Source organism: Carassius carassius, chromosome 41, assembly GCF_963082965.1.
Source record: "Carassius carassius chromosome 41, fCarCar2.1, whole genome shotgun sequence".
In the NCBI taxonomy this organism is placed as follows: domain Eukaryota; kingdom Metazoa; phylum Chordata; class Actinopteri; order Cypriniformes; family Cyprinidae; genus Carassius; species Carassius carassius.
Genome location: NC_081795.1, coordinates 8649970 through 8664013, shown reverse-complemented (window position 1 = coordinate 8664013; position 14044 = coordinate 8649970). Strand labels below are relative to the sequence as shown.

Sequence of the window (14044 nt, the reverse complement as noted above, 5' to 3'; positions counted from 1 at the left end):
TTTTCCGCGGCCCTGACCTCACGCAGTATGTTATCTGAACCAATCAGGATACAGGATGAACTCACCGGTTGAGCCAAAGGAGACACGTTTTAAGGCAGCGTGTATCTGAGCCTTATACAGTCTATGATCTGAACACGCGCGTCTGGTTTTGTTTACAGAGCAAAGGAAAATCTGCGTGCGAGCGGATATATATATAAAAAAATAATAAAAGCATATACCAATATTACTACAACTAAAATGAATTCAGAAAAATGCTGGGAAAAAAATAGCAAATTCTAAATATTAAATTAGAATATAAATAATACTAATATAACACTGGTTAGAACAACATGAGGTTAAGCAAATGATGACAGATGTTTCAATCTCTGGTGAACAATTTTTTTTTTCCTGTGTTAAAAACTCTTCCATCCCAGCTCAGCTGATTCATCCAAAAAGTGTAAACAGTATAGCTATGACACTATTAAACATTATTCTTTGTCTTTGAACAATCAGTCCAGCATAGCAACAATGACTCAACCAATGATGAAATTTTGAGTCTGTTATTATAATTTCTTCAGACCAGTTTCTGATGTGGGGTGCATTTGTTTAAAGTTACACACTTCGGCTTTTGTGTCAACCTACTCACTAAATTATGGACCAAACTCAAACAGTGCAATTTTTTTATTTAGTCCGAATGATGCTATTCCCTGAATGATGCTATCCGATAAATTTTTCGTGTCTTGTTGAATAACTCTGCAGAAACAGCCACCCGTAGGGATGCCTGCCACTAGCACTGCAGTGACATTGTCTGAATCTGAAGCTGATCCCAGTTTGGCAATGTGCAAAAGAGTATTACACCAGCGCTTATCCAGACACATCTGGAGCATGTTGGCGGCGTGCTAATCAGCTCTGGGAGGATTAGCATCATGCTAGCATCATTCTGCAAGGCAAGTCTTGTCTAGTCTAGTTGAAAGCTTTGGTTCCGTTCTGAGAGAATCTAGCGGGATGGGGACAGTCACCTTTTGTTTGACTGATGTATTCTGTTTGCCATATCATATTTTCTTGATCTTGAAGGTTTGGAAGGGAAGCGTGTTTGTTATTCTGTTTTCCAACAATATAATATTACGTTTCGCACCGGTCAGGGCTGTTACCATCATAGGTATGTTGCACTTCATATTCAGTTTTGTGGTCTATGAGACTTTTTCAATACTTGATAACATTGTCCTCAACACACTACAGAAATTATATTCTTACTCAGTATTTTTGGACTTGTTTTACAGTACAAATATATAAATATTCTTAAAATCACTATACATTTATCTGAGATGCAAAATTCTTGTATTCGTATTGTCTTATTTTCTAGAGAAAAAGTTGATGCATAAAACAAGAAAAAATATCTGCCTATTGGGTAAGAAAAATTAACTTAATTAGAAGGTTTTATTTTTCTTCCCCTATTTGTTCTTGTTTAATTTTAAACTTTGATAAAACTTTTTTTTTTTTTTTCAGATAGCAAAACGTAATTTTGCTTCTCAAAGTATCTTGTTTTAAGAATGTTGAGATATTTTACTGGAAAAAAGACAAAAATACTATAAAATATTTTTGCTGTGGTTATCATCTGTTGTTAATAGATTACATCATAACATTATCTTTGTAAATAGTCCAAATTTATCTCTAAGAAGTAAAAAAACAAAAATGTCACAATGCAGTAATAAAATGATGTTGTTTTTGTGGTCATGTGGACATTTCATTATCATCTACAGTACATGTCAGATTAGTTCATAAGCAGTTACATCTGTTGCTTATTTAGGCCATTTGTTGACTTGTAGTTGACTTATGCTATTAAGCACTCACGTTTCTTCCCAAAGGAGGAAGGAGAACTTATTAACCTCTGACTAGAGTCTCACGTTCAAGTCTGCAGTCATCAAACCTAATCTTTATAAATATCCACCATGGTATGGCAACAAAGTTGAACTTTGTTTCCTTTCGCAGACTGATTCACGGACCGCCGTTAAAACATGACGCTCTCAAAGCACAACAGCATCATATGGCACTATTTTCGACCTCAAAATGTGAGGAAATAACATATCAAAATAGCTCCAAGACATCAAAGTTTGTAGCACTGGAGCTTGAGCAGGACAACCAGTCCTGTACTCTAGTTCTGGACTTATCATCTTGGGAGATACTCCTTTGGCAAGCTAGAATGGTTGCTGGCTCTGAGGGCCTGGTCCACAGTGCTGATGTAGCCATCAATCAGCCGTTTCATATCTAGGGTGAAGGGGTCAAAGCTGGGCCGTCGTGCACCTGAGCGCTTGAAGTGGCCATCCTTGTTGCACTCAGCACAGAGGAGCCGATCTTCGCTGACACTGGTATTGAGGAAGGAAGTGATGGATCGTAATGTGGGCACCAGTGTCTCCTGCAGCTCCTCATAATGCACCACCAGAAGGTTCTTTCCATAACGCAGCCAGTCCAATACGTGAGAACCCCACCATGAGGCATAACTACCCACAAATTCTGGCCACTCTAGAAGGAGAAAGTAGGACGGTAAGAAACATTACGTAAAGGATTTGCACTATATGTTACGTAAATAATCCCATTACCATAGATGATAAACAGATTGATAGACAGACTAACTGAAAAGAAATGAAAACTAAATATGAGCTAAAACTAACTGAAACAAAAATGTAAGCTAAATAGTTACAAAAAGGCACATAAATAACATTAAAAAAATGAAATTTAAATTAAATTAAATGTATAATTTTAATAAAAATTATCAGTGTATGAATAATAAAAAAACACTGACACATGCATAGTATGTGTCTCATGGACTAAACTACCGGTAAATAGAGCTAAACTTATACTGTACTCGTAATACCTTTGCTCTTCCAGTGCTGATCAGAAGCGTAACCAAGATGCCCGGCGCACTTGCGGTTGAACTCAGCCATGAGCGAGCGGTAGGGGTTTCTTATCAACAGTATTGCTGAGTCATACACCTCTATATCCCGCTGGCCGCTCTCATGGGTCTTCACACAGATGGTTCTTCCACTCTTCCAATAATCTTTCTCACCCTTGAAGCCTGCACAGTTGGGAGGAGGAAAGGATTTGATTATACAGACAACTGCATGTGGCGATCGCTCAGTGCTGCCTCTCAATCCAAACACATATGTTCCAAAAACTGCATCAAAAACGGTGTTAGTCCAGGCATAGGCTTCACGGCCCCCCTCAGGCAAATGTGTCAGGTTCTGTGATGGATTTGAAAAGGCACAGTGACTTTCAAGGCAAGTCAAGTTCTTTAATGATAGAAAAAAATATATTCTCAATAAAGTTTGGCATTTGAAAGAAAAGAGAAGGTCAGCTGTGCAATGCATTTTATCAAGTGGTCTCAAATAGCTGCATGGAAGGAGCTGAAGAAAATTATGAAAAATGTTGAGAAACTTCACAAAAACTGCTATTAATAAATCATTCCAAAAGACTAACTAAACTTAGTTACTGTTTAGATCAGTCCAAACTTCTTTAAAAAAAAAAAAAAGGTAGTCCTAAGCCAGTCCTAATGATAATGGCACTGTTTTATGCAGTTTGTGCTTAGTAAAGCAAATAATGCCATGACATTGTGGTAGCAGATTAAACTTTGGTTAAATGCCCACTTTCCATTAAAGACATCAACCTGTTTATGTGCAAAAAGATAGAAATTATGATGAATTCATCCCTTCCAATGTCAGTGTAATAACATTTTTCAGAGGCTTGATTTGTGACGATGCTTGCGAGCTTTAAAAACGTTAAGATTTATGATCACTGATAGAGTGGTGATACTGTTACCTCTATTGTAGAGCGTGCCATCAAAGTAGTAACTGCCTGTGTAGAAGCCTGTGGCAAGCTCGATCAGATGCCTGACCCAGGTGTTTCCTGCACCAGGAAAACTGGACAAAGCCACAAGTGAGCTTGATTTCTCAGGTAGGAACTTCTTCTCTGTGCATCTGGAATCTGGCCAGAAATAAATTTCTATTAGTTATTTTCACTTAAAAAGGCTAAACCTGCTATTTTGAGCCAGGCAGTATTTTATGGCACATTATAAAACTATAGTCCAATCTTTAGAAATAAAATTCTTTTAACGACTACTTTAACATTGTATTTTTTTTATTATGCTGTGCTTTTCAAGCTGTGTGTAGCACACAGCTCTGCATAGGCTTCTGAGGGATCCTGATGCTAGGTAAGAATGGCTTAAGTTTATTTTAAAGCAGCACAACTGTTTTCAATATTTATAATAATATGAAATGTTTCTTGAGCAGCAAATCACCATTTTAGAATGCTGATTCATCCATTCATTCCCCTCACAAATTATGTGACAAAAACACTCTTTAGTTAGCTACTAAATCCACCCACAAGGACAACAAGCTGTTAAAGATATATACTTTCAGTCTTGCTTATTATTTTTCACGCAGTCTCAGATATATGAGTACTTTACATATGTGGGTGCCCTTGGGCTATTATGTGTTGATATAAAGTTTAGAATTGCCAGGTACACCTAGAAAGTTCACTTTTACATTCTTTCATGACTTCCCAGAGCACCCTGTTTAATTCAAGCATGCATCTCGGGGGCTGAGCTTTGTGTGAGAAGAATAAACTGCCCGTGTGGGGAAATGTGAGCACAGAAGTAATTATTGAGACCAGTGAGGTTTCCACAGCATTACCTTGAACAGGTGTCTGATAAACCTGGAGGAAGTGCTGATGGGAACTCTGGATAGGCAGACTGCTGTTTTCCACAGCACAGAGCTCCTCTTTCACCGGCTCATGAAGAGTGAAGCGAGCAGTGGCATAGCCACAGAAACAGTCAGGCTTCCTGACCAGAGCCAGAGGAAACTCCTGATAAAGAGAGAGTAAATATGTGTATGAATGATGCCAATGTCTCTCCAAATCCATAGTCCAAATTACAACTTTTTTGAGTAATTATTATCTGAAAATGTTCTCAAGCAGTGCTATTAACTTCTCAGCTAAAGATGAGGATGAATCAATTGACCAAGAGTGCAACAAAGCATGACCGTCTGATAGAATGGGCTCAAATTATACCGCAATCAAGGCAATAAAGCTGCACAGAAGATTGATTATAGAGCGAATTTGTGCTCTCTGGGGACACATCAATATTTAAACAAATCAAATATCAGGTTTGCACCTAGCAGAGCAAGAATTACAGCAGACCATATCCAATCCATATGCATCTAGTATTGATAAAGTCAAGACAGTCAGACCTGATCCATGCAGGTCTCGATGCACCACTGGGAGGTGAGGTTGGGCTGGATGGCATGTGCCAGGGAAGCTGCTGTTGTGTTGTCAGGCTTTTTGAAGCAGCCTCGGTAGCGCACGTTCCTGTCTGAAGGCAGAGGAGAACGGGGAGAACACGGCTGATTAACAGGAGAAAAATAGTGTAGGAACAAGATTTTGTGCCGACACTAAACTCATTGCTCGAAGGTTTGGAATGCTGCAGTGAATTTGTAATTAAGAAATATCAAACAGTTCAAGGAATCAGGTGGTATGGGTAATGAGTGAACTGCAAAAAAGCCACATTTCACAGAAATAGGAAACTACACTATCTAATATTAATAATTGTTTTTTCGGGTTGCTTCAGCTTTTTCTAAACCCTTTTCAGACACAGCTGCATGTTTCTTTCAGCAGGTGCATCTGATTCCAAGGAAATGAAAGAATTTGATGAAACTCACTATACTTTAAATTGACATTTTAAATTTGAGTTTCTCTTGATAACAGATACAACATAAATAATAAAATGTTTAGTTGATATACAAAACCATTCAAAAGATTTTTGGATGTTTTAAAAAAAATATTGATTACTGAATAAATTTTCCTGTGAAAACAGTATTCAGGGTCACGTGATCCTTAAATTATTCTATTATGCTGATTTTCTGCTCAGGAAACATTATTATCAATGTTATAAAAAGTTGTGCAGCTTAATATTTTTTGTGGAAACAGTGATAATTTTTGACGGCTGCCGTCCGTGTGGGAGTGGAGGAGTCGGCGCCGTTCGCCAGGGGGCCGGAGCCTGCTGCCTCCGTGAAGGAATCCGGAGGAGCAGGGAACGGGGGACTCCTGCCGGCTGCCCAAAACCGGAGGAGCCGTCGCCGTCCACCGGGCGGCGGAGGAGTGTCGTGCCGTCCGCCAAGGGCCGTCCAGTGCCACCGCCAGGCACCGCGGAGGAGATCACCCAGCCGGTGGAGGGCCGAGCAGCAGTGCGTCTGGGAACCGGAATCTTTTTTTTTTCTCTCTCCCCTCTCTCGTCTCTGTCACTCCTCCTTCCATCTCCGTTTCTCTCGCCTCGTCTGTCCTACCCCCAGGTTCCCGCAGGTCCCCGTGAGCGGTCGGAGGGGGGGGGGGGGGGTAGAGCGCAGTCTCGAGGGTTCCCCCCAGCCTGCGAGGGGCGATGGGGGTATGTGACGAGTGGGGCGGGGCCGAGGGATGTGGGAACACGAGTGAGTTCCCACATCCCTCGGCCCCGCCCCACTCGTCACATATTTGTATAATTTATATAGCACTTTCCAAAGCGCACTGTAACTTAAAACATTTTAGGAAATTATAATGTCTTAAAACCTTTTTATATTTTGTATCACATAGATACTGTTATAGTTTTCATTTATATTTTAAATCAGTACTTTTTACTATTTTTATATTTTTTATTTTCATTCCGGTTAAAGTGTTAGGTGTGTGTATATATATATATATATATATATATATATTATTATTATTATTATTTTTCAGTTTTAATTTGAGTTGTTTTGGCTCATAAAGGTTTGTTCCAGTTAGCATTTATTTTATTTCAAGTCATGATTTTTTAATGGTTTTGGTTTTAGTTTCAGTTAACTAGAAGAACCATGCCTAAATCATACAAAACATGTCTGCATCATTATACAATTATAATAATAATTGTATAATATATAACAATATATAATATATATTGCATTTCATTAGCTCTGTACTTGTACTCTGCATAATGACAATAAAGTTGAATCTAATCTAATCTAATAAATATATATATATATATATATATATATGTATATATGTATATATGTATATAAATGTTTCCACAGCTTAGCTAATACCATGCTAGCGCTGATTTGATATAACTGTGGCTACAGTGGAGAAACAGATTCACCTCAATGACAAACACCAGACATGAGTGGATACTGTGCTTTAAGGCATTTGTATCTGCATTAGCAAGTGTGCTCAGGGCTTTCATGACACTTTGTCACCTCTGCAGGGTAAACAAGCCCTCGGTTACCGAAACCCCAGGGCTTTTGTTTGCCTCTCCAAATAAATGAAGAGGCCCTGCACATCGCCATTTGCTTTTGAAGTGATCAAATGATTCTTTGTGAGTGCCATAAATGAGACACAGCTGCACGAAAACATCAAATAAAACACTATTAAAACATAGTGCAGAGGAGCACTGCAAGCCCCGGGTGAGTCTCTGAACTTCTTTCTAAGACAGGTGGCAGACTGTACAACTATAACAAAACAAGTCAGCCCACGGTCACTGACACAGTGATTCTTGCAGAATATTGTGCAGAAAATATTTTCACTAAAAAACAGGCTATGTATAGGCTTCCATAACTTTTGCCATCACAGGAATAAATTACATTTTAAAATGTATTCAAATACAAATATAAATTGTAGTAATATTTTACAGTACTACTGTAGGTACTAGATTCTTTAATGAAATAATGCTCATTATGCATTTTAAATATTCATTTTAAAGATTCAGCCATACCATTTTAATTTCAGACAGCAGCAGGAAAAAAAAGGATAAGACTTTTTTTTTCTCAGGCTGGGAGGGAACTTTACTGTTTCAAACTCATTAAAGAGTGTCACTGAGCAAATTTAAAGCATTACAATTGCCCCCGGTGTCCCCTTTACATTTACAATTTTTAGCATAAGTTAGCATAACCATTAAAATAGTCATTTGGAGACCTCTTTATGGCTTTTCTGTTGCATTTCAAAAACATCTTAAAAGCAACAGCTCGAACAATGCATAAATCCCTCTTAACAAGACATTACTATCTGGTACAATGGATTGCATTTTCAATTTAGGGCAAAAAACATATGGTAAGTGCTTAATAGCTGTGTCCATGAGTGTTGTGCTGGGCCAAATCCAGTTGGCCTGGAACTGCAGAGCCACACTGGGTCGAACACAGAGGTCCAACAGCCGGTTGATGAACAGTTGACAGACTGATGAAGGAACCCATTTCAAACCTAATGGCCACATCACATCTCCACTGCAGAAGCAGCGCTGCTTTTATCCAAAGCATTACAAACAAAAGTAATTTGTTTTTTATTAATTATTTATTTATTACAAAATAACAGAGCTGCAAAAAGTGCAAATAATAAATATTTATTCATCTGGTAGACACTTTTATCAAAAACATGAAGAATTGTTTTAACATTTTATTATTTTATTTTATAGCTAGAAAATGACAGAAACCAGTATTTTAAACAGCATTTAGATATATAGATACATATCCCCAATAATTTGCCTTTTTAAGAGGCAAAACGTTTCCTGATGTGTATGTTCATATCTACATTTATTCATATGTCACTGATGGTTTCATCCAAGCAATTAGGTTGTACACTTTTTAAATAATTTCTTTCTTCTTTTTTTTTTCAGGAATTGAACCCATAACCTTTATTGTCAGCACTGTGCTTTACCATTTAAGCTGCATTTTTGTGCATACTAACTACAGTGATTTACTACTTATCTGTGCCAGAGGGCAGTATATTGGTTTTTAAAACTTACATACAGTATGCATTTTTGCATGTTTGTCTGACTAATATTTGTTCTCTTTCAGAATGCTGTTTTGTGTGCTTCCCAATGCACTGCTAATGCCACGAATGACAGGTTGAGAAGTTCGGCCCTGTAAAAAGGTAAACTCACTCACATCTCCGTTGGCCAGGAAGAACCTCCTCCACCTTGTAAATGGACAGTCGGGAAACACCTCCACATATGGCGCCCTTCTCGCCTTTGCAGTCCAAGTTACATTCATCCTCTTTCATCGGAGTGCTTGTGATGCGGTTGCCACAGTAACACTCAGACCCATATTCAAGGCCAGCGAACTGGTACCCGCTGTGTAAAACAAAACATTCAAAATCTAATTATACACATAAAAAACTGGCCAGCGTGGATGAATAACATGAATATTTATAGCCCAAATCTCTAATTTATTAATACAAAACAATATTAAATTAGTCATAACAGAAGTGATGTTTATGTTTTACTTATGGACTGTATTTAAAGGAGTACGATTTTTCCTTGTTTCAGCATCGTAACCACCTTGGCACAGCAACACTGACTTGACCAATAGCATCAGCTGGGGGCGAGGCAATCTGTTTGGGCAGCCAATGGTAAGCAGGGTAAATGTTTAGGAGACCTTTTAGAAATCAACCAATGTTTTGGCGACATTAAAGCTCCACTGTCAGACTATAAAAACCTTTGTTTAGAACTGTTTTGGACTGTTTTTGCTTTTAATATGTGCTTGATCTGTGCATATTTTTCTCCTTATTCAGACAAGATGACCTTTTTCTGTTAAAACCAATATTATGTATAGAGGACTTTTATTTTAGCTACAAGTTAAAATTGTTTTGATGAATTTATTATAAACATGCAGCTTTTTATTTTATGAAATGTAAATTGATGGACTGGAGTCGTGTGGATTATTGTGATGTTTTTATCAGCTGTTTGGACTCTCGTTCAGACGGCACCCATTCACTGCAGAGGATCCATTAGTAAACAAGTCGTGTACTGTTAAGTTTTTTCCCAGGAAAGGTCTTACACTTTGTAACTTCAGATCAGACCCAGCAGGGATTCTACTAAAGTCCACCAGCATCTCTCTATCCACCCCTGGGTGTGGGCTCAAGGGGTTAACAGCTGGTGATTGGTTTAGCTTGCTGAGCCAAACATCTTGTCTCACTTTTTCCATACCCTGCTGTGCTAGCCTAAGCCACTTTGTAGTGGCAGCACTTCTCAGGGTGCCATAGCAGACCACCTGGCCAGCAATCTCACAGTAACAAGCCTGTCCAAGAAGCTCCTGCATACATCTCCATCTCATCGTTATCAATATATGGAGATCTGAATAAATGGAGTCTATTACACTGACAGCAAGTTGGCTAACGGTTAACCTTGACGATCTTTGTCCAACTCAAAGCTTTTGTCCTCTGGCCTTCTTGACTTTTTTGGGGAGATTTCAAAAAGGCGCAGCATGATTCCTTTCAAGCATGTTGGTGTAGGGCTCAATAGGTATTAGCTTGAGCCCCTCTGCAAATTGTTTCCCTGATCCTCTGCTTGAAACGTGGCATTGGCACTGCCATGGCAACCAAGCCAGGGACATTCTCACTGTTAATCTGCGCTCTGAATTAATCGCTCAGTCTGAGCAGACATGTACATCCAGACATAGAACAGGAGAAGGTTTCCTTCTGTCATCTATCTGTAGATGATAATAATGGGCTGGGATGTCAGAGCAGTCGTAGAGTATTAAAAAAATTTATTCTTAGATATAAATATGTTCATGTTACTTATTTTTAAAGCATTAAGGACTGATCCCATGTTTTTGATGTGATAACTTTTAGATATTTTTATTTTTTTATATACGTACGTGTATATATATATATATTAAGTAGCCTAACAATTTTCAACTATGATAAATGTTTCTAGAGCAGCAAATCAGCATATTAGAATGATTTCAAAAGGGTAATGAGAAACTGAAGAATGGAGTAATGATGCTGAAAAATCTGCTTTGCCATCACAGGAATAAATTACATTTTAAATATATTCTACGGTGGTTGAGAGAGCTCAATGATTTGCAGTTTCAGAAAACACATGCAAATAGAAAAAGCACCAGCAAATCAAGAAAACATTACATTACAGATGAAGTTGTGTTACAAATGCTCACAACTCAAACAAATAAAGAAACGCCCTGCAAATGCTCACAACACAACCAAATAAAGAAGTTTATTTGCAGCGCATTTCTTTGTTTGGTTGTGTTGTGAGTATTTGCAGTGCATGTGTTGTCAAATTGATGGAGTTGTTTTCTTAATTTGCAGGTGTTTTTTTCTATTTGCAGCGCGTTGAGCTCTCTCGGCCACAACAGAAAACAAATGTTTAAAATTGTAATACAATTTCACAATATTACTGGTTTTATTGTATTTTTAATAAAATAATTGCAGCCTTGGTAAGCATAAGAGATTTCATTTTAAAAATAACACTGAACCCAAAGTTTTAAACAGTAGAGTACTGTACATCTAATATAAAATTAGTCTAGCATGATAAGTAGCTTGTTAAATGCCTATATGCCAAAAAAAATTGCTTTTGGACTTTGCAACTCTGTTGTTCATTCTGAATTATTTTCATTTTCTTTCCTTGAAAATTATTTTCAATGTTTACTAAATTATAAAATCACATCTAGTTTTAATAAGTATGTAATTGATTGAATGGTAACAGAATTTGCAAAAGCCTCACAGAAAATTAATATAAAATAAAAACAAAATATTAAATAATACTAATTCTGAGGCAGATGGTCAATATTTTGCAATGAAATAATTGTTAACTTAAAAGTTTGTTTGTTTGATCATTGTACCATTTCTACAGAACATGTATCTAGCTGTAATGCAAGAATATAATAGTTGTCAACACTGTTTATTATATGACTTTCTTTATCATAGGAAGTGACTATGTCATCTCTAGTGCATGTCAGGTTTTGTGTTTTCTAATGGACTATTTAGATTCCCTCTGAACATAGGAAATGACACCCAAGTAATTAAATAAACTCTTAAACATTGGGGGTAATTACAGGAGGTCAGTCTGCCTCACACTTGTTCTCTGGTGGTCAATTATCTGTCAGCCTAAGAACTTGAGAAAGTGTATACTGCATCACAGCAGATAGATGTTCCTCCTCCAGCATATTAGCGGAGTCCAGGTCCAGAGCTGCGCTTCATTAACTGAGCCTGATCCAATTCCCAGCATGAGCTCCGCCAGCTGGAACAGGGATGCACACTGCATGTTCTTTTCCCTAAACACTGTTTCATTATTTCTTGATTTAAGATTAGCACAGAGGAGCCTCCAGGCAACAGATGTCCATCTGCTTTTCGGTGGATCGGCAATTAAAACAAAAGCTGTGTGTATTTGAGTATACTGTGTATTAATCACATACCTTTCCGTGCAGGTGTCCTGACACAAGGTGCTGGTCATTTTCCGGAAGTCATAAAACACCATTCCTTTGAGCGTCCGGTCTTTAGCGTCATCCAGAAAGCAGCCGATGTATGTGCCTGAGCGGAAAATAACAATCGCATGAGAAATTCAGAATGTGACCTTTTTCTGCGCAAACAGATGGGTAGATTCTGCAGCACAGCTTGGAATCCAGATAATTGAGAGAAGAAACCAATTATCATAAACAACCAGTTTGCCATTCTGAAAAGCACACAGTTCATTTAGCACAGAGTTTCACCTTTGTGTCGTATTTTTCTTTTTGGAAGAACTTTCTCCACTCTGGATGCTTCCTGTTCGGACATGAGGCTGTGGAACCAGCGACGTCTCAGATATCGGATCTCCTGGTTTCGTGAGATCAGCCACTGTGGTCCAGCGTTGTCTTCGGATAAAACGCTTTGGTATCCCATTCCCTTTCTGGTGACCCGAGCACCCATTATTCCATAACTTGTCCGAAGGGCAGGTGCCTCCAGGGCCCTGGGAGGAGATGGCAAAGACGGCAATGGAAAGTAACTGCTCGTCCCACGCTGTGACACCACAAATCCATGTCTCTGCAGAAGAAGGACACTTCCAGCCATAATATATGCGACACCGAGGAACAAGAACAGCAGCTGAGTCCGTCGCAAGAAGCGCTGAAGCCTGTAGAAGGGCTTTGCCATGTCGCCCTCCTTCCAGATTAGTGGAAAAAAACCTTGAGTCTACGATTTAATGCTGCCATTGTTCCAACAAATAAGGCAGACCAATTCCAGGTGCTTCATTCTCTAGCAAATTCGACCAGTGATACCTAATTCACATTCTGTTTAAAACTCTTTTACATCCCCTTGATTACAGAAGTACTTGTAGCTCTTACGGTTCAAAGACTTCGGGGAACCTGGTGGGAAAATAAAAAGCAGTTAGATTCAAGTCAAAGCACATCTTTCACTTTTTTATTTTCAGGGATAGACCAGAGTGCTAGAGACAAGAAAGAAATAAAGACAGAGTGTGTGGCAGTTATTCCGGTAGTATGTCTCCATTAAGAGGAGAGAGCTGGAGAAGCATTACCTGTTTGTGCTCCTGTCTGTCTTTATGAGTACACAGCAGTTGTGAAAAGTATAAAGACGGTACACTACAGTCTGCTAATTGAGGTGCAAGCTATGGGTGAGTTTGGGGGGAAAAAAAGAGTCGTCTCTCTTTGTGTGTGTGTGTGTGAGTAAATAACAAAGTGAAGTCTGTTGTTTTAGAGAAGCAGCATTTTGGCTACAAAAGCAATTTTCTTTGCTTTTTTTATTGTAATACAATATTGTGCATTACTGTTCAAAAGTTTTGGGTCAGTATTTTTTTAATTGATCTAAAGTTATATGATTCTTATAATGCAAAATACGTACATTCATAATGTCACAAAAAAAATATTTCAAATAAATGCTGTTATATTGACATTTCTAATAACCATGTATCATATTTCTTTTTTCTTTTCTTCCCTTTCATTCTTTCTTTCTTTATTAAATCATGTAACATGCTCATTAGCTGGCTGACTGACTGACTGAAATTAAATTAAATCTGGTTTAGTACTTCTAATCTGAGCCAAGTAGTTTCTATAACTTGCAGTACTTTTTCAATTCACTTTAAACATTCTTGAAGCATTCAGCCCATTATTTCAGCTGCACTGAGAATCCTTTTGTGTGGTAAAAACTTGAAAAACAAACCCTGTAACACGCCTAACTGAACCACATAGTGAGCTGTCCCTCGCTTCCATTCATTCTTTCCAATCGAACAAGTCTAGCTCTACAGAGCTCACTCTGTGCCCCACATATTCACCCAGTCTATTTCATCTGGAATATG

At 38.2% G+C, this 14044-nt stretch overlaps 1 protein-coding gene across 1 annotated transcript; it reads right to left on the bottom strand.

The window, feature by feature from the left end:
• Window positions 1-234: 234 nt before the first annotated feature.
• LOC132123566 (sialate:O-sulfotransferase 1-like) lies at window positions 235-13360 on the bottom strand. The gene is made up of 8 exons (XM_059534272.1): window positions 12468-13360; window positions 12174-12288; window positions 8910-9094; window positions 5220-5341; window positions 4665-4836; window positions 3793-3957; window positions 2852-3052; window positions 235-2499 (listed from the first exon to the last, which is right to left on the bottom strand). The coding sequence occupies exons 1-8, from the start codon at window positions 12883-12885 to the stop codon at window positions 2147-2149; spliced, it is 1731 nt and encodes a 576-aa protein (XP_059390255.1). The 5' UTR covers window positions 12886-13360; the 3' UTR covers window positions 235-2146.
• Between the last annotated feature and the right edge of the window lie 684 nt (window positions 13361-14044).